The 19,291-nt window shown below is 42.0% G+C and overlaps 1 protein-coding gene across 1 annotated transcript in view; it reads left to right on the forward strand.

The window, feature by feature from the left end:
* Positions 1-16,609: 16,609 nt before the first annotated feature.
* Positions 16,610-19,291, forward strand: part of TMEM132E (transmembrane protein 132E) — a 64,227-nt gene continuing 61,545 nt past the window's right edge. Inside the window, exon 1 of the mRNA XM_060756883.2 lies at positions 16,610-17,553. Coding sequence (XP_060612866.2) covers positions 17,277-17,553 — 277 coding nt within the window. The 5' untranslated portion in view covers positions 16,610-17,276. The remainder of the gene's footprint in view (positions 17,554-19,291) is intronic.

Raw genomic sequence — 19,291 nt, forward strand, 5'->3', positions numbered from 1 at the left:
TACAGCACTGCTGGTCACAGCTGACCTCCAGCTGGAGCGCTCAAGGCCCAGGGCTTCCCAGTTCTCTATCTATCTGTACGCATAATAAAAATGAAAATCTGTATGTGTGTGTGTGGCTGTGATGCCCACTTACACAGACAAGCTCCTGCCTCCACAAACAGCGATTGCTCTCACTACTCAAGAGACACCAACGGCCCTCCTTCCAATGGCATTGCAGGTTATAGCGAGCGTAGTAAACATGTCCAAGAGCCCTGCCAATGTCCTCCACCAACACCACACTGCCCACTACCCAAGTGAAGGCTATGTGAACAATTCCATCCTAGACTTTTTGTGTTTCCTCCACCACAGGCATCCCACTGTTCCTTTCTCTCTCCATTGGTGTGGAATTTGGACACAATATACCTATCAAGCCAACAAGTGACCATCACTCAGCAGAAGAGACTTTAAAAGCAAAAAAACAACAACATTACAACGCATGCTCAAAATCACATATATATACACAAACACACATATATACGCATATACACAAATATATACACACACATATATACACACACAAAGCACATATACACAGACTGGGCCACAGCAATGTGTGGCAGGGGATGGCAAATATATATATATATATATATATATATATATATATATATATATATATCTTGCAGGCAAGGCAAGGTGGGATGCTCGTCTTGGGCACAAGCGAATGGGTTTTCCCGTCCTCCTTGCTCCATATCCTGGGGCTTCCTTGAGTGGAAGTGGCAACCCAGTGACCTAGAACCGCTCCGCCAGGAGGAAAAAAGTGGATATTATTAAACACTAGCTTGGGTACTCGGCGTTGGCAGGACTATTTGAAATAGTCCTTCTTTATTTTACAAAACGCATAAGGTTGTGGGTGAACTACAACTCCCATCATGTCGGGGTAACCCAGAGAAACTCCATCAGTACTTAAAGTTTGCGATGTTGGGCGGGTTTGCTCTCGACGCATCATCGGTGGGGTTGAGTGTGATCTCTGCCTGTAGGGTAAACTACAACTCCCACCATGGTGGGTCAGTCCCCTCAAACCCCTCCAGAATTGGCTGAGTGAGTCATGGAGGTTCTGTGTGCCAAGTTTGGTCCAGGTCCATCCTCAGTGAGGTTTGGAGTGCTCTTTGTCTGCAGGTGAACTATAAATCCCAGTATCCACAAAGGTGAATTCCCACCCCCACCCCCCCAAAAAAAACCCTCTCCAGTATTTTTCTAAGGTCATGGGCTTTCTGTGTGCCAACTTTGATCCAGCTCCATCATTGATGGTGGTCAGTGTCTTTGGATGTAAGTGAACTACAACTTCCATAAGTAAACAACAACTTCTACTTTTCCGCAAAGCCCTTGTTTTTCTTCTTGTTGTTCTTATTGTCTTTCTTGTTCTTCTACTTTTTTCTTGTTTTTCTTCTTGCTGTTCTTCTTCTTGTTCTTGTTTTTCTTGTTGTTTTCTTCTTGTTTTTCTTCTTGTTCTTTCTTGCTCTTCTTGTTGTTCTTGTTCTACTTTTTCTTCTTGATGTTGTTCTTGTTTTTCTCCTTTTTGTTTTTACTTTTTCTTCTTGTTTTTCTACTTTTCTTCTTGTTGTTCTTGTTCTTATTCTTCCACTTTTCTTCTTGATGTTTTTATTATTCTTATTCTTGTTTTTTTCTGTTCTTGTTCTTCTTGTTCTCGTTTTTCTTCTTGTTTCTGTTCATTTACTTTTCTTTTTTTGTTTTGTTCTTGTTTTTCTTCTTGTTCTTTCTTGCTTTTCATGTTGTCCTTGTTCTTGTACTTTTTCTTCTTCTTGATGTTGTTCTTGTTTTTCTTGTTTTTGTTTTTTAATTTTTCTTCTTTTTGTTCTTCTTGTTTTTGTTTTCCTCCTTTTCTTCTTGTTCTTCTTGTTCTTAGTCTTAGTCTTCTTGTTGTTCTTCTTGTTCTTCCACCTTTTCTGGATGTTTTTCTTGTTTTTCTTCTTGTTCTTGTTCTTTTTCTTGTTTTTCTTTTTCTTGTTTTTCTTCTTGTTTCTGTTCTTTTACTTTTTCTTCTTGCTCTTCTTTATCTTCTTGTTTTTTTCTTGTTCTACTTTTCTTCTTCTTTTTCTCCTTGTTCTTATTTTTTCTTGTTTTTGTTTCTGTTCTTTTACTTTTTCTGTTCTTGTTTTTCTTCTTGTTCTTCTTGTTTTTGTTTTTTCTGCTTGTTCTTCTTTATCTTCTTGTTTTTCTTCTTGTTCTTGTTCTACTTTTCTTCTTGTTTTTCTCCTTGTTCTTATTTTTTTCTTGTTCTTGTTTTTCTTGTTCTTTTCTTCTTGTTCTTCTTGTTTCTGTTCTTTTACTTTTTCTTCTTCTTGTTCTCCTCCTTCTCCTGTTTATTTGCACCCCACTTTTTCTCTCCGGACGGAGACCCAGACCTCTCCCTTTTCGAGGGGGCACCCTTTGTGTTGGGGAGAAGGCCTCTCCTACCTTGGATGAAACAGCAATAGAGTTGTTTCTGTGAAGAAGGAGGAAGGGAGGGACGGGACGGCCTGTTCCTTCCCACTTTGGAAGTGCTGTTTTATTTATAAGCCAATGTATGCAGATGTAATCAATTAAGTCAGGCGTTAGAATGAATTCAGGCCATTAACGAGATTTATTCAAGCGAGTGCGGCGGCGGGAAGAAAAAAGCACAAAAAAGTCCCAAAGCGATGAAAGCGGCGAGAAATATTAGATTGGTGGGTTCCCATCCAAACCCGGAGTGGATTGGCCGCCCCACTGGCCTGGAAGAGGGGGATTCTGGGACTTGTTATCCACCCAAAAAGCCCAAACGAGAGAGGAAATCTTTTCCGAACTCAGTCCGAGTGTGCCGCGACCGTGCCGTCATCTCCCTCCGGAGGAATCGGGTGCCTTTTGGCGGCTGATCCCCAGCCAGGGCTTCCCGGCCATGAATTATTGAAAGGCCCTAATGGAGGCCTTAATGGCTCGGGTTCCGTTCCTCGTCCAAAAGAAACTGGAGACGTCCACCCAGCAGCCGTTTTGGCTCCCTTCCCTCTTCTCTGGTTTTTACAAATCTGTTTTCAAAGCGCTTCCCTTTCCCCTCGCAGTGATAATAAACTGGTGCCTTTGAGGGTGCGTCTCCACCTTCCACCCTCATATTTCTCACTTGGAATATGAGGTCCTGGGAGTTGTAGCTTTACCAAGGGCTCAATGCTTTGGAACCCTTGGAGTCATAATTCTACTAATTCTGATGGGATCCTGGGAGTTGTAGTTTTACCAAGGGCTCAATGCAACAGAATAATGGGAGTTGTAGTTTTACCAAAGCCTCAATGCAATGGAACCCTGGGAGTCATAGTTCTACTAAGTGTAATGAGATCATGGGAGTTGTAGTTTTACCAAGGCCTCAATACAATGGAACCCTGGGAGTCAGTTCTACTAAATGCGACGGGATCTTGGGAATTGTAGTTTTACCAAGCACTCAATACAATGGAATTCTAAGAGTCATAGTTCTACTAAGTGTAATGAGATCCTGGGAGTTGTAGTATTACCAAGGTCTCAGTGCAATGGAATCTTGGGAATCATAGTTCTACTAAGTGTAATGAGATCCTGGGAGTTGTAGTTTTACCAAGGCTCAATACAATGGAACCCTGGGAGTCATAGTTCTTGTAAATGTGATGGGATCGTAGGAGTTGTAGTTTTACAAAGGTCTCAATGCCATGGAATCCTGGGAGTCGTAGTTGTACCAAATCCAATGGGATCCTGGGAGTTGTATTCTACCAAAGTTTCAGTACTATAGAATTTGGAGAGTTGCAGTTTTACTTTGCAACTGAGTCTTGGGAGTTGTAGTTTTGCCAAGGTCTCAATGCAATGGAACTCTGGGAGTCATAGTTCTACTAAACACCATGGGATCCTGGGACTGAGTCTTGGGAATTGTATTTTTGCCAAGGGCTCAATGCAACAGAATCCCAGGACTTGTAGTTTTACCAGGGCCTCAATGCGATGGAATCCTGGGAGCAATAGTTCTACTAAATGCAATGGGATCCTGGGAGTTGTAGCTTTACCAAAGGCTCAATGTGACGGAACGCAGAAAGTTGTAGTTTTACCTAGTGCTCAATGCAATGGAATCCTGGGACTTGTAGTTCTACTTAATGCAATTGAATCCTGGGAGCCGTACTTGTACTTAATGCGATGGGATCCTGGAATTTGTAGAGTTACCAAGGGCTTAATACAATTAGATCCTGGGAGTTATAGTTCTACTTAATGCAATTGAACCTTGGGAGCCGTATTTGTACTTAATGTGATGGGATGTTGGAATCTGTAGTTTTACCACGGGCTCGAGAGTTGCAGCTTTACTCAATGTGATGGGATCCCGGTAGTTGTAGTTTCACCAAGGACTCGATGTGACGGAGTCTTGGGAGTTGTAGTTTTACCAGGGCCTCAATGCGATTGAACCCTGGGAGTAATCCCTCTACTATATGCAATGTCATCCTGGGAGTTGTAGTTTATCAAGGGCTCGACACAACAGAATCCTGAAGTTGTGGTCACTAAAAGTGATGGAATCCCAGGAGTTTTAGTTTTACCAATGCAATGGGATTCTGAGAGTTGCAGTTTTACTTAAAGCGACTGTGGTCCTGCGAGTTGTAGTTTTACCAAGGGCTCGATGCAATGGAAATCCGTGGAGTTGCAGTTTTACTTAATGTGATGGGAGAATCTAGTTCTTGGGAAAGCTCCTTCTGCAGCCTATACCTCCCAGGACCCCATTGTTTTCGGTCCCAAAACCGTTCTAGGAATTGTAGTTTGACTTTTGCCTCTTTGGCTTTTCTTTGCAAAGTTTGCTCCGCTTGCTTTTCTTTTCCCGGTCCGTCCCCTTCCATCTCCTTCCCTTTTAATAAGCACTTAATACTTTCATAAACTTTGATCGAACGCATTAAAAGGCCCTGGAGTTTTGGCGGCAGCTGAGCCTCTTCGCTGAGTGCTCTTTAATCGGGGAAGAGATATAATTTATTCACAAGGGAAGGCAGGGAAATGGCTTCTGCGTGGAAGAGAGAACGGAAGAGAGTTTTGCCAGGGGCTCCGCTCTTCCTTTCCAGCCCGAAATGGATTAGGATTGAATGTTTGTAAAGTATTTGGGTTGAGGAATCGAGAGCCATTCCCCTTGCAAAAGGCCCACTCCTGGCGAGACTACTCATAGCAACCCTAATAGTAAAAATAATATTAATAGAAATTGAAATATTAATGGTAGTAACAGTAGTAGTAGTAGTAATAGTAGCAATAATGGTAGCATAGTCATGGTTCTAAATGTCATAGGATCCCGAGAGTTGTAGTTTTACCATCCACTCAATGCAATGGAATAATGGGAGTTGTAGTAATAATAGTAGTAGCAGTAACAATAGTAGCAATAATGGTAGCATAGTTTTACTAAATGTGATCAGATCCTGGGAGTTGTAGTTTTACCAAGGGCTCAACACAATATTCATAAAATCAATAGTAGTAATAATCGTAGTAATAGTAGTAGTAATAATAATAATAGTGATAGCAATAATAATAGCAGCAGTAACAGTGATGGCAATCATGATAGTAACAACAATAATAGTAGTCATAGCAATAGTAATAGCAATAGCAATAATAGTAGCAGCAATAGCTGTGATAATAGTGGTAATAATAATAATAGTAACAATAATAGTAGCAATTGCAATAATAGTAGTAACAATAATAGTAATAATATTATTAGTAGTATTAATAGTAACAAAAATAGTAACAAAAATAGTAGTAATAGTAACAAAAATAGTAGCAACAATTGTTGTTATACAAGTAGTAATAATAACAGTAACAATAATAGTAGAAATAGCAATAATAGTGGTAACAACAGTAATAATAGTAATATTAATAGCAGTATTAATAGTAACAACAACAACAATAGTAACAAAATAGTAACAACAATAATAGTAGTAATAGTAACAAAAATAGTAACAGTAGCAGTAGAAATAGCAATAATAGTAGTAACAATAATAGTTGCAACAATAATAGTAATAGTAACAAAAATAGTAACAGTAGCAGTAGCAATGGCAATAATAATAGTAGCAACAATAATAGTAATAGTAACAAAAATAGTAACAGCAGCAATAGTAATGGCAATAATAATAGTAACAATAATAGTAGCAACAATAGTCATGATAGTAGTACTAATAATAACTGTAATAATAATAGTAGTAATAGCAATAATAGAAGTAACAATAATAGTAGCAACAATAGTCATGATAATAGTAGTAGTAATAATAACAGTAATAATAATAGTAGTAATATTAATGGTAGTATAAATTTTAATAATATTAATAGCAGTAATAATACCAACAATAGGAACAATAATAGTAGTAGTAATATTAATAGTAACATTAATAGTAAGAACAATAGCAAGAATAACAAAATAGTAATAATAATAGTAATAATAATAACAATAACAGTAGTAGTAATATTAATAGTCATAATAATATTAATAGGAATAGCACATTATATTTAGATTTATTTATTTATTTATTTATTAATGCACTTGTATACCGCTAATATCTCAGCCTAAATCGGCGACTCATTGCGGTTTACAACATTTAAAAAACAATATTCAGTTAAAAGCATAAAACACATATACAGTACAAATTATTGGGCCACCAATAACAATCCTATGCATCTCATAACTGGCTTTGTTGCTATGGATTCATACAGTAGCATATCTATCTTCAGAAGGTGATTGTAATTGTGTTTATAAATAATAATAATAATAATAATAATAATTACTAGCAGTAGTAGTACCGCACTTTTCTCTCAGGACTAGGAAACAAAGCTATTTAATTGAACAGCAATAGTACATTAAAATATAGGTGTGTTTCATTTAATAGGGATTCCCTGCACTCCGGACTAGATGACCTCTGGGTGCCCCATAAACCGATTGGAAATCGTTGCGACAATGAGAATCGTCGTTGAATGAAGACGTAAGAGAATGATAATGGAAAAGGATTCCTGGAATTGAGGTTTGGGACACGTATTTTATATATATATATATATATATATATATATATATATATATATATATATATGTTATAGAGGCCATGATTTTATATAGATGTAGATGTGGATTTATCTACAGCATAACTGCCACGTTTCCCCTTCTGATGGATGTGCTTCTGAAGCCCCGGCCCGTTTATATTTATGCTCCAAAGGAGCGTTTTATAGCCTGCGTTTTATAGAGCCAATTATTATTATTATGATGTCTTTCCTGTTCTGTATTTCCTAAAATTGCCGTATTTGAGGCAAAAAGGCTCCCAAAGTCTCTGCCTTTTCCGCAAAGGGATATTTAAGGGCCTTGAAGATCCGAAAAGCCCTGCGCTCTTGGCGGATCTTGGCGGATCTTGGGCTCATTTATTTCTACTACTTCTCTTTGCTTTTCTTTCCTTCCCTTCTTTTTTCTTTCCTTCCCTCCCTTCTCTTTTCTTTCTTCCTCTCTTCTTTCCCTTCTCTTTTCTTTCCTTCCTTTTCAATCCTTCCCATATTTTCTGCCTTCCTTCCTTCCTTCCTTCCTTCCTTCCATCCTTCCTTTCATTCCTTCCTTCCCTCCCTTCTTTCATGCCCCTACTTCCTTCCTTTCTTTCTCTCTTCACTTCCTTCTCTTTCCTTCCCTTCTTTCTCCTTCCTTCTTTCCTTCCTTCCCCTCCATCTTCCCCCTTTCCTTCTTTCCCTTCCTTCTCCTTTGTTCCTTCCTTCCTTTTCCTCCATCCTTCCCTTCTTTCATCCCTTCTCCTTCCTTCCTTCCTCCCTCCCTCCCTCCCTCCCTCCCTCCCTCCCTCCCTTCTTTCATGCCTTCTACTTCCTCCCTTTCTCTCTTTTCTATCCCTACCTTTCCTTCCTTCTGTCCTTCACCTTCCTTCCCTTCTTTCATCCCCCTCCCTTTCTTTCTTTCCCTCTATCCTTCCCTCCCTCCCTTCTTTTGTGCCATCTACTTCCTCTCTCCCTCCTTTCCTCTCTCTCTCTCTCCCTTTCCTTCTTTCTCTTTCCTTCTTTCCTTCCTTCCCCTCTACTCCTCCTACCTTTCTTCCTTTCCCTTCATCCTTCCCTTTTTTACTTCCTTTTCCTAACTTTCTTCTTTCCTTCCTCCCTTTCCCTCTATCCTTCTCTCCTTTCCTTCCCTCCCTCCCTTCATTCATGCCTTCTACTTCCTTCCTCTCTTTTCTCTCCCTCTCCCTTCCCTTCCTTGTCCTTTCTTCCCTTCTTTCATCCCTTCCTTTCTTTCCTTCCACCTTTCCCTCCTTTCCTTCCTACCCTCCCTCCTTTCATGTCTTCTACTTCCTCCCTCCCTTCCTCTCTTTCTCTTCCTCCCTCCCTCCTCCTTTGTTCCTTTGTTCCTTCCTTTTCCTCCATCCTTCTCTTCTTTCATCCCTTCTCCTTCCTTCCTTCCTTCCTCCCTTCCTTCCCTCTCTTCTTTCATGCCTTCTACTTCCTTCCTTTCTCTCTTTTTTCTCCCTCATTTCCCTTCCTTCACCTTTCTTCCCTTCTTTCATTCGCCTTCCTTTCTTTCTTTCCCTCTATCCTTCCCTCTCTCCCTTCTTTTGTGCCATCTACGTCCTCCCTCCCTCCCTTCCTCTCTCTCTTTCCCTTTCCTTCCTTCTTTCCTTCCTTCCCCTCTTCTCCTCCCTTCTCCTTCCTTTCCCTCCATCCTTCCCTTCTTTACTTCCTTTTCCTAACTTCCTTCTTTCCTTCCTTTCCCTCTATCCTTCTCTCCTTTCCTTTCCTCCCTCCCTCCCTTTTTTCATTCCTTCTACTTCCTCCCTCCAAGTCTTCCTTCTTTCCCTTCTTTCTTCCTTTCCCTTCATTCTTCCTTTCCTTCCCTTCTCCATCATTTCTTCCTTTCCCTTCATTGTTCCCTTCTTTCCTTCCTTCCCATCTTTCATCCTTTCTTCCTTTTTATTTTTCGCCCCGTGATGTCTTGTTTGGGGATGATAGAAGTTGGAGTCCAGCACTTCTGCACAAAAGGCAATCTAGGCTTAGAAAAATGTCTTCTTTGGGGGTGATGGACGTTGGAGTCCAGCACTTCTGCACATAAGGCAATTGGGATTCAAAAAAAGCTCTGGTTTGGGGACGATGGGAGTTGGAGTGCAGTGCCTCTGTGTAGGAGGCAATTGGGGTTCAAAATAAGTTACTTGTTTTGGGGTGATGGGAGTTGGAGTCCAGCACATCTCCATGTAAGACCAGCAGGCAGCCCTTTATCGGCTTTGATCGCTGTAGGGTTGAGAGTGCAACGGCCTTGTGAAAAATGCATGGAGGCAAATGGCTTTGGAGAGGGGACGATGGGCCATTAAGTGGAGGGAACAGATGGGGCAGCGAGGCCTCAAGCCCCTTCCCATGATGAGAGGCGACAGCTGGGGAACCTGCCATTTGATTCAATTAGATTGGGAACCAAAAAGGATGAGGAAACTGGGAAGGGCAATCAAAGAAGGAGATACTACTACTACTACTACTACTACTACTAATGTCAAACTACTCTGGGACTTCTGATAAAGCTGACATGATTTGAGGATGTAAAGATCGAACTGCAAAGATTCTGGCACAAGGGGGTTCCAGTGGTGATCGGCACACTGGGTGCAGCGCCTCAAGACCTTGGCCTGCACTTAAAAACAATCGACGGTGATCAAATCACCACCTGTCGGCTGCAACCTGCATGCATTATTCGCCAAAATATCACACTGTCCTAGACACTTGAGATGGGTCCGATGTGGGATCCAATACAACAACCAGCAGAGTGACCTTGTTTGTTGTGTACTAATCTTGTTGTGTATCTAATAATAATAATAATAATAATAATAATAGGGATGGGGTGACTATAATGATATAAGAAGACAATAAGGAGGAGGGAGTGACTATAATGATATAATAATAATAATAATAATAATAATAATGGAATGATGATATTATTTCGTAATAATAATAATAATAATAATAGTAATAATATACTGTATTATTATAATATAATAATACACGCATTATTCGCCAATACATCACACAGTCCTAGACACTTGGGAAGGGTCCAACGTGGGATCCAATACAACAACCAGCAAAGTGCTGTGTACTAATGTTGTTGTGTATCATATAATGATAATAATAATAATAATAATAATAATAGGGATAGAGTGACTACATGTGACTATGATATAAGAAGACCAATAAGGAGGAGGGAGTGACTATAATGATATAATAATAATAATGGAATGATTGTATTATTTCATAATAATAATAATAATAACAGTAATAATAATAATATACTGTATTATTATAATATAATGATATATGGATTATTTGCCAATACATCACACAGTGACCTTGTTTGCTGTGTACTAATCTTGCTGTGTATCAAATAATAACAATATTAATACTAATAACAACAACAACAACAATAATAATAATAATAATAATAATAAAAGGGATGGAGTGACTATAATGATATAAGAAGACCAATAAGGAAGAGGAAGAGACTCTAATGATATCATAATAATAATAATAATAATAATAATAATAATGGAATGAATATATTATTTAACAATAATAGTAATAATAATAATATACTGTATTATTATAATATAATATAATGTATTATTATAATATAATGAATTATTATAATATAATAATACACGCATTATTCGCCAATACATCACACAGTCCTAGACTATGTGTTTAATTGAATAGGGATTCCCCGCACTCCGGACTAGATGACCTCTGGGTGGCCCATAAACCGGTCGGAAATCATGGAGAATGAAAATCGCCATTGAATGAAGACACGAGAGAATGACGAATGTGATGAAACACGGTCTGCCTGCCATATTTGTGTCTTGGTTGGGCCTCCCTTCTCTCCCTTTTAGGCCCTTGCATAATTGATGAGCAGTACTGGGTTCGAGGCGCACCCCTTCCCCATTGGAGCCCATTAAGAGGCACTTCAGGGCCCATTAGGAGGTGAATTATTCATTCTGCCCATCTGCGGCCGGAGAAAGAAGAAGTTTGTGCTGCTGGTGTCCATTTAATAGGAGATCTTTGCAACATTTTCACATTCGGCAACCTTTTATCTGAGGCCGAGAGAGTGCGACTCGCCCAAGGCCTTCCAATGGCTTTCAATGTCCAAAAAGGAAGGGGAAAAGGAAAAGGAAGACGTAATGGGGGAAGACTCACTCGACATCCTGGTGTCGATTCAGCACCAACTTCAACAGACCACTGCGACCCCACAAATGACGGACCTGGACCAAACTTGGTACACAGATCCCTCCATGACTGACTTTATGTCCTGTTGTGGTTTGGGGGAGGATGGACCATGGATGATGGGATTTGCAGAACCCGATTCAGCACCAACTTCAACAGACCACTACGACTTTTACGAATGCGGACCTGGACTAAACTTGGTACACAGACCCCTCCATGACTCACTTTATGTCCTGTTGCAGCCTGGGGAAGGATGGACCATGGACGATGGGATTTGCAGAACCTTCACCTGATTCAGCACCAACTTCAACAGACTACTGCGACCTCCATGAATGACGGACCTGGACCAAACTTGGCACACAGACCCCTCCATGACTCACTTTATGTCCTGTTGCAGCTTGGGGGAGGATGGACCATGGACGATGGGATTTGCAGAACCTTCACCCGATCCAGCATCAACTTCAACAGACCACTGCGATCTCCATGAATGATGGACCTGGACCAAACTTGGTACACAGATCTCTCCATGACTCACTTTATGTCCTGTTGCAGCTTGGGGAAGGATGGATCATGGACGATGGGATTTGCAGAACCTTCACCCAATTCAGCACCAACTTCAGCAGATCACCGCTACCTCCACGAATGACGGACCTGGACCAAACTTGGCATACAGATCCCTCCTTGACTCAATTTATGTCCTGTTGCAGCTTGGGGAAGGATGGACCATGGATGATGGGATTTGCAGTACCTTCACCCGATTCAGCATCAACTTCAACAGACCACTGCGACCCCCACGAATGACGGACCTGGACCAAACTTGGCACAGAGAACTCCCATGACCAACTGAACATACTGCAGGTGTTTGTGGAAATTAACCTTGATTTTGGGAGTTGCAGTTTGCCTGCATACAGAGAGCGTTGAACCTAGCTGACATTGGATCTGGACCAAACTTGGCACATTGACCCAACATGGCCAATTGTGAATACTGGCAGGGTTTGAGGGTGATTGCCCTGGGAATCTGGGAGTTGTAGTTCACCCTTATCCAGTGAACACTGAACCCAGACAACGACAGATCTGGACCAAACTTAAGTGATATTACCTAACTTCCCAAAACAATAACTCAGGCATCATCGAGTCCCCAAGCTAATAATAATAATAATAATAATAATAATAATAATTATTATTATTATTAATAGCAGCCACATTGGCCATTTTGCTGCAGCATCACATGGCGGGCTTATTCTTCATATTGTTGTTGTTGTTGTTGTTGTTATTTAGGGCATTTCCATGACAAAACAATGAGCGGAAAGAGTCGGCGGCATCCCAGAATGAGATATATATGCAGCAATCTCTCTTTTGCTTGCTTTTTCCCCCCATCGGCAGTGATAAAAAAAACGATTAATTCTGTGTTTAATAATCACCCGGAATTTATTTAACATCCAATAACAGCCGGCGATAAATCCCCATTAAAGACTCAGCGGGGAGAAATTTGTCTGAAGACTTGAACAAACAGAAGAAAAGAAGCAAAGGCTGCTTTTGAGCCTGGTTTTCCCTCCAGACCTTTAATAGGATCCTTTCTCCGGGAATTGATCGCCACTAAAGGCTTGGGAAGTGGACATTGATAAGGGATAATAATAATAATAATAATAATAATAATAATAATGTAGCTGGCCTTTGCGGTCCAAATGTCACCCCATTCCTCTTTTCACTGCAATGCTTCCACTGGCCCCCAGAGGTCGCTGTTCCATTCCTAATATTCTTCCTGGAAGGAATTATTTTAATTTTAATAATAATAATAAATATAATAATAATAATAATATCCTTGTGGCTCGAGGCAGGCTACAGAATAGCATGTGTATGTGTGTATATGTCTGTGTATATGTCTATTCATCCTCACTATCCTTCAAACAAAGGCCATCCAGTTAAGGGGTTAGACTGGATGGCCTTTGCGTTCTCTTCTATAATAGATACAGATAGATGGCTGGATAGATAACCAGACAGATAGACAGAAATACGGGGTTGGGTTGGATGACCTTTAGGGTCCCTTCTATGATAGACAGACATAAATTCTATATATTGATGGCTGTATAGATGGATAGACAGACAGACAGACATGCTATATTGACAGCTGGATAGATGGATGGATGGGTAGGTAGATAGATAGGATAGAGAGAGACAGACAGACAGACAGACATATATGCTATATTGACAGGTGGATAGATGGATGGATAGATGGATGGATGAATGGATGGGTAGGTAGATAGATAGATAGACAGGCAGACAGACAAATAGAAATACACATAGGCTATATAGATGGCTAGATAGATAGATAGATAGATAGATAGATAGATAGGAAGGATAGATAGATAGATAGATAGATAGATAGATAGACAGACAGATAGAAAGACATATAAGCTAGATATGGCCACCCTGAGACCCCTTTGGGGGGAGAAGGGCGGGGTATAAATATAGTAAATAAATAAATAAAAATAAATATAGATGGCTAGATAGATGGACAAACAAACAAACAAATGGGGTTGGGCTGGATGGCTTTTGGGGGTCTCCTCTCACTATGACATTCTATTAGATAGATAGATAGATAGATAGATAGATAGATAGATAGATAGATAGATAGACAGATAGGCACATCTGTTATATAGATAGCTTGCTAGATGAATGGATGGATAGACTGATAATATATATGCTATATAGATGGCTAGATACATAAACAGACAAATGGGGTTGGGCTGGATGGCCTTTGGGGTCTCTTCTATGATACATACATACAGATGGCTGGATAAAGAGACAGTGAGGCAGACAAACGGGGTTGACTGGATGGGGGTCTCTTCTAACTCTAGGATTCTACGCTAGATAGATAGATAGATAGATAGATAGATAGATAGAGGTAAAGCTTTTCCCTAGATATGAATCATAGAATCATAGAATGAAAGAGTTGGAAGAGACCTCATGGGCCATCCAGTCCAACCCCCTGCCAAGAAGCAGGAATATTGCATTCAAATCATCCCTGACAAATGGCCATCCAGCCTCTGAAGTTCAGTCATGTCTGACTGTGAGTGTTGATCATCTCCATTTCTAAGCTGAAGAGCCGGCGTTGTCCGCAGACACCTCCTAGGTCATATGGCCACTGGCATGACTGCATGGAGCACTGTTATCTTCCCACCAGAGTGGTACCTATTGATCGACTCACATTTGCATCTTTTTGAATTGCTAGGTTGGCAGAAGCTGGGGCTAATAGCGGGAGCTCACCCTGCTCCCTGGATTTGAACTGCAGGCCTTTTAGTTGGCAAGTTCAGCGGCTCAGCGGTTTAATCCACTGCGCCATTGGAAGATAGATATTATATAGATACAGACAGACAGATAGACAAACAAGAGGATTGGACTGGATGGCCTTTGGGGGGTCTCCTCTATGATAGATGGATTGACAGACATATATGCTACATAGATGGCTAGATACTCAGACAGACAGATAGACAAACACACGGGGCTGGGCTGGATGGCCTTGGGGGTCTCTTCTCACTCTGGGATTTTATGATATATAGATAGATTAGATAGGCAGATATATAGATTAGACAAACAAAGAGGGTTGGGCTGGATGGCCTTTGGGGGTCTCATTTAACTATTGGATTCTATGATTGATAGATGGATGGATGGATGGATAGATAGATATTAGATAGATACATATAGATGGCTGGATCGATAGACAGACAGACAAACAAAGAGGGTTGGGCTGGATGGTCTTTGGGGGTCTCTTCTATGATAGAAATGTGTGTGTGTTGTATAGATGACCTAGAATGATTGATAGGTAAATAGATAGAAATATATACATATGTGCTATATAACAAATGGGGTTGGGCTGGATGGCCTTTGGGGGTCTCTTCTCACTCTGGGATTCTATGATAGACAGATAAAATAGACAGACAGATAGAGAGATATTGGATATATTATAAACAGCTGGATAGACAGATAGACAGACAGATAGATAGATAGATAGATAGATAGATAGATAGATAGATAGATAGATATTATATACATATAGATGGCTGGTTAGATAGATAGATAGATAGATAGATAGACAGACAGACAAACAAACAAATAGGGTTGGGCTGGATGGCCTTTGTGGGTCTCTTCTATGATAGCTATGTATGTGTGTGTTGTATAGATGGCCTAGATTGATAGATAAATAGAGATGGGAAATTGGTCCCTTCTCTGGAATTCTATGATAGATAGATATTAGGTGTACACACAGAGATGGCTGGATAGATAGATATTAGATGCATATATATGGCTGGATAGATAGATAGACAAACAAATAGACATACACACACACACACATATATATAAAACAGACAGCTGGATAGATATTATATACATATAGATGGCTGAATAAATAGACAGATAAACAGGCAAACAGACAAATGGGGTTGGGCTGGATGGCCTTTGGGGGTCTCTTCTCACTCTGGGATTCTATGATAGACAGATAGATAGATAGATAGATAGATAGATATTAGGCATATACTTAGAGATGGCTGGATGGATAGATAGATAGATAGATAGATAGATAGATAGATAGATAGATAGACACACACACAGAGAGAGAGAGAGACAGAGAAACCCACGGGGTTGGGCTGGGTGGCCTTTGGGGGTCTCTTTTCACTCTGGGATCCTATGTTAGATAGATTAGATAGGCAGACAGATAGATAGATATTAGGTATATACATTGAGATGGCTGGATAGATAGATATTAGATACATATATATGGCTGGATAGATAGATAGACAGACAAACAAATAGACAGATTATATATATATATATTAGACAGCTGGATGGATAGATAGATATTATATACATATAGATGGCTGAATAAATAGATAGATAAACAGGCAAACAGACAAATGGGGTTGGGCTGGATGGCCTTTGGGGGTCTCTTCTCACTCTGGGATTCTATGATAGACAGATAGATAGATAGATAGATAGATAGATAGATAGATAGATATTAGGCATATACTTAGAGATGGCTGGATAGATAGACACATACAGAGAGACAGAGAAACCCACGGGGTTGGGCTGGATGGCCTTTGGGGATGGATCTCTTTTCACTCTGGGATCCTATGTTAGATAGAGATAGACAGACAGATAGATAGATATTAGGTATATACCTAGAGATGGCTGGATAGATACATAGACAGACACAGAGAGACAGACAAACCCACGGGGTTGGGCTGGATGGCCTTTGGGGTGCTTCCCAAAGGTGAAGGATGTGCAGGGAAACAGGCAGGGCCTTTGCACGTGGGAAGGGGCGACTTGCGTGTCGTGTCGGTGTCCAGGAGGGGCCGGAGCGCCGGGGAAGACACGTGACGCGAAGGAGGGAGGGGAGGAGGGGGAAAAAGAGAGAGAGAGAGAGAGAGAGAGAGAGAGAGGCGAGGCAGGAAGAAGGGAAGAGAGGAAAGCTGCCCGGCCGGCGCTTGCTCTCCTCGCCTGGGGAGGAAAGGAAGGAAGGAAAAAGGAAAGAAAGAGGAAGGGTCTCTTCCTCTTGGGGAGACCCAAGCCAAAGAGATGCGGGTTCCCCCCGCTTTCCCCCGTGCGTAAAAGAAGCCTCTTTGCTTGCTTCCCCTGCGCGTAAAAGGCGAGGCTTTGTGTGTGTGTTGCTGCGCTTCTCTTTTTTGGAGAGGTCTCTGGGGGTACCTCCTTTCTCCCTTCGCCCCTCCAAAACAGATTAGTCCACATCTTCGAGACTGAGACCGTTTTGTTCAGCATCGCTTGGTCTTTGCAACGAGACCAATTTCGTCCGGATCCGGATTTGCGTCGCTTTCCTACGAGGAGAAAGAAGAGGAGTCGGTTCGGGGATTGAGTGTGTGCGATTTTTTTTTTTGGAGAGGTGTCTGGGGGTACCTCCTTTGCCCCTCCGCTGCTCCAAAAAGGATTGGGCCACGTTTTCGAGAGTTACACCGTTTTGTTCAGCATCGTTTGCTTTTTCGAACGAGACCAGTTAAGTCCGGATCCGGACTTGCGCCGCTTTCCTACGAGGAGGAAAAAGAAGAGTGGATTCGGGATTTGCGCCCTGGATGCGGAGCGCATCCTCGCCAAAAAGAAAAGCACCAGCTTCTCTCTTTCTCTGCTGGGTTGTTTTTTGTCAATGGGGAGGAAAAGGAGGGCGGAAATCTGGGGCATTTCCGGTCCCCCTCCCCTCTTTTAGGGGTCCAAAGACCCCCCACCGGAAGTGGCCCCCATTTAGCCCCCCTCCCCTCATTTTCGCCATGGCTTTGCAGCAGCGCCTTCTCCTCTCCAGAGCCATCTCCATCGCCTTCCTTTGCTGCTGCCTCGGGGCCTCCACCAGCCACGGTGAGTTCGGGCTCAGGGGCCTCTGAGCATGTGCAGAAAGCGCCTCAGCCTCTCCCCTTTCATCCCTCTTATTGTGGGTTTGGGAGTGTGGGAGCCACAGGTCGCCTGAGCATGGACAGAGTGGGAAATTGGCTCCCAGGTAAATGCAAGGTTGGGTGTGGTTTCCATTGTTGGAGAGGGCTCCCTGAGCATGGGCAGAGTGCAATGGGAAATTGGTCCCCCTATACTTGTTTCCATTGCACTCTGTTTCCTTTGAGCATGTGCAGAGTGCAGTGGGAAACTGGTAAACCAAGACTGGGTGTTGTTTCCAGTGCGTTGATTGTTGGAGAGGGTTCTCTGACCATGTGCAGAGTGCAATGGGAAATTGGTCCCCATGTAATTGGGTGTTGCTGTTTCCATTGCATCCTGTTTCTTTGGAGAGGGCTCTCTGAGCATGTGCAGAGTGCAATGGGAAACTGGCACCCAGGTAATTGGGCGTTGCTGTTTCCATTGCACGCTGTTTCTTTGGAAATGGCTCCCAGAGCATGTGCAGAATGCAATGGGAAACCAGTCCCCAAGTAATGCAAGATTGGGTCTTGTGTCAAGTGCATGCATTGTTGGAGAGGGCTCTCTGAGCATGTGCAGGGTGCAAAGAGGAATTGGTCTCCATATACTTGGATATCCCTGTTTCCATTGCACTCTGTTCCTTGGAGAGGGCTCTTTGAGCATGTGCAGAGTGCAGAGGGGAATTGGTCTCCATATACCTGGGTATTCCTGTTTCCATTGCACTCTGTTTCTTGGAGAGGGCTCTCTGAGCATGTGCAGAGTGCAGAGGGGAATTGGTCTCCATATACCTGGGTATTCCTGTTTCCATTGCACTCTGTTTCTTGGAGAGGGCTCTCTGAGCATGTGCAGAGTGCAGAGGGAAATTGGTCTCCATATACCTGGGTATTCCTGTTTCCATTGCACTCTGTTTCTTGGAGAGGGCTCTCTGAGCATGTGCAGAGTGCAGAGGGGAATTGGTCCCCCTATACTTGGATATTGCTGTTTCCATTGCACTCTGTTTCCTTTGAGCATGTGCAGAGTGCAGTGGGAAACTGGTAAACCAAGATTCGGTTTTGTTTCCAGTGCATTGATTGTTGGAGAGGGTTCTCTGAGCATGTGCAGAGTGCAATAGGGAATTGGTCCCCATGTAATTGGGTGTTGCTGTTTCCATTGCATCCTGTTTCTTTGGAGAGGGCTCTCTGAGCATGTGCAGAGTGCAGTGGGAAACTGGCACCCAGGTAATTGGGTGTTGCTGTTTCCATTGCACGCTGTTTCTTTGGAAATGGCTCCCAGAGCATGTGCAGAATGCAATGGGAAACCAGCCCCCAAGTAATGTAAGATTGGGTCTTGTTTCCACTGCATTGATGGTTGGAGGCGGTTCTCTGAGCATATCCAGAGTGCAGTGGGAAACTGGGTGTTGCTGTTCCCATTGCGCTCTGTTTCCTTTGGTGGGGGTTCTCTGAGCATGTGCAGAGTGCAATGGGAAATTGGTCCTCACATAATTGTGTGTTGCTGTTTCCATTGCACTCTGTTTCTTGGAGAGGGCTCTCTGAGCATGTGCAGAGTGCAATAGGGAACCTGTCCCCAAGTAATGCAAGATTGGGTGTTGTTTCCAATGCATGCATTGTTGGAGAGGGCTTCCTGAGCATGTGCAGAATGCAAAGGGAAATTGCTCCCCATATACTTGGATATCCTGTTTCCATTGCACTGTTTC

The sequence above is a fragment of the Anolis sagrei genome, chromosome 11, assembly GCF_037176765.1.
Source record: "Anolis sagrei isolate rAnoSag1 chromosome 11, rAnoSag1.mat, whole genome shotgun sequence".
In the NCBI taxonomy this organism is placed as follows: Eukaryota; Metazoa; Chordata; class Lepidosauria; order Squamata; family Dactyloidae; genus Anolis; species Anolis sagrei.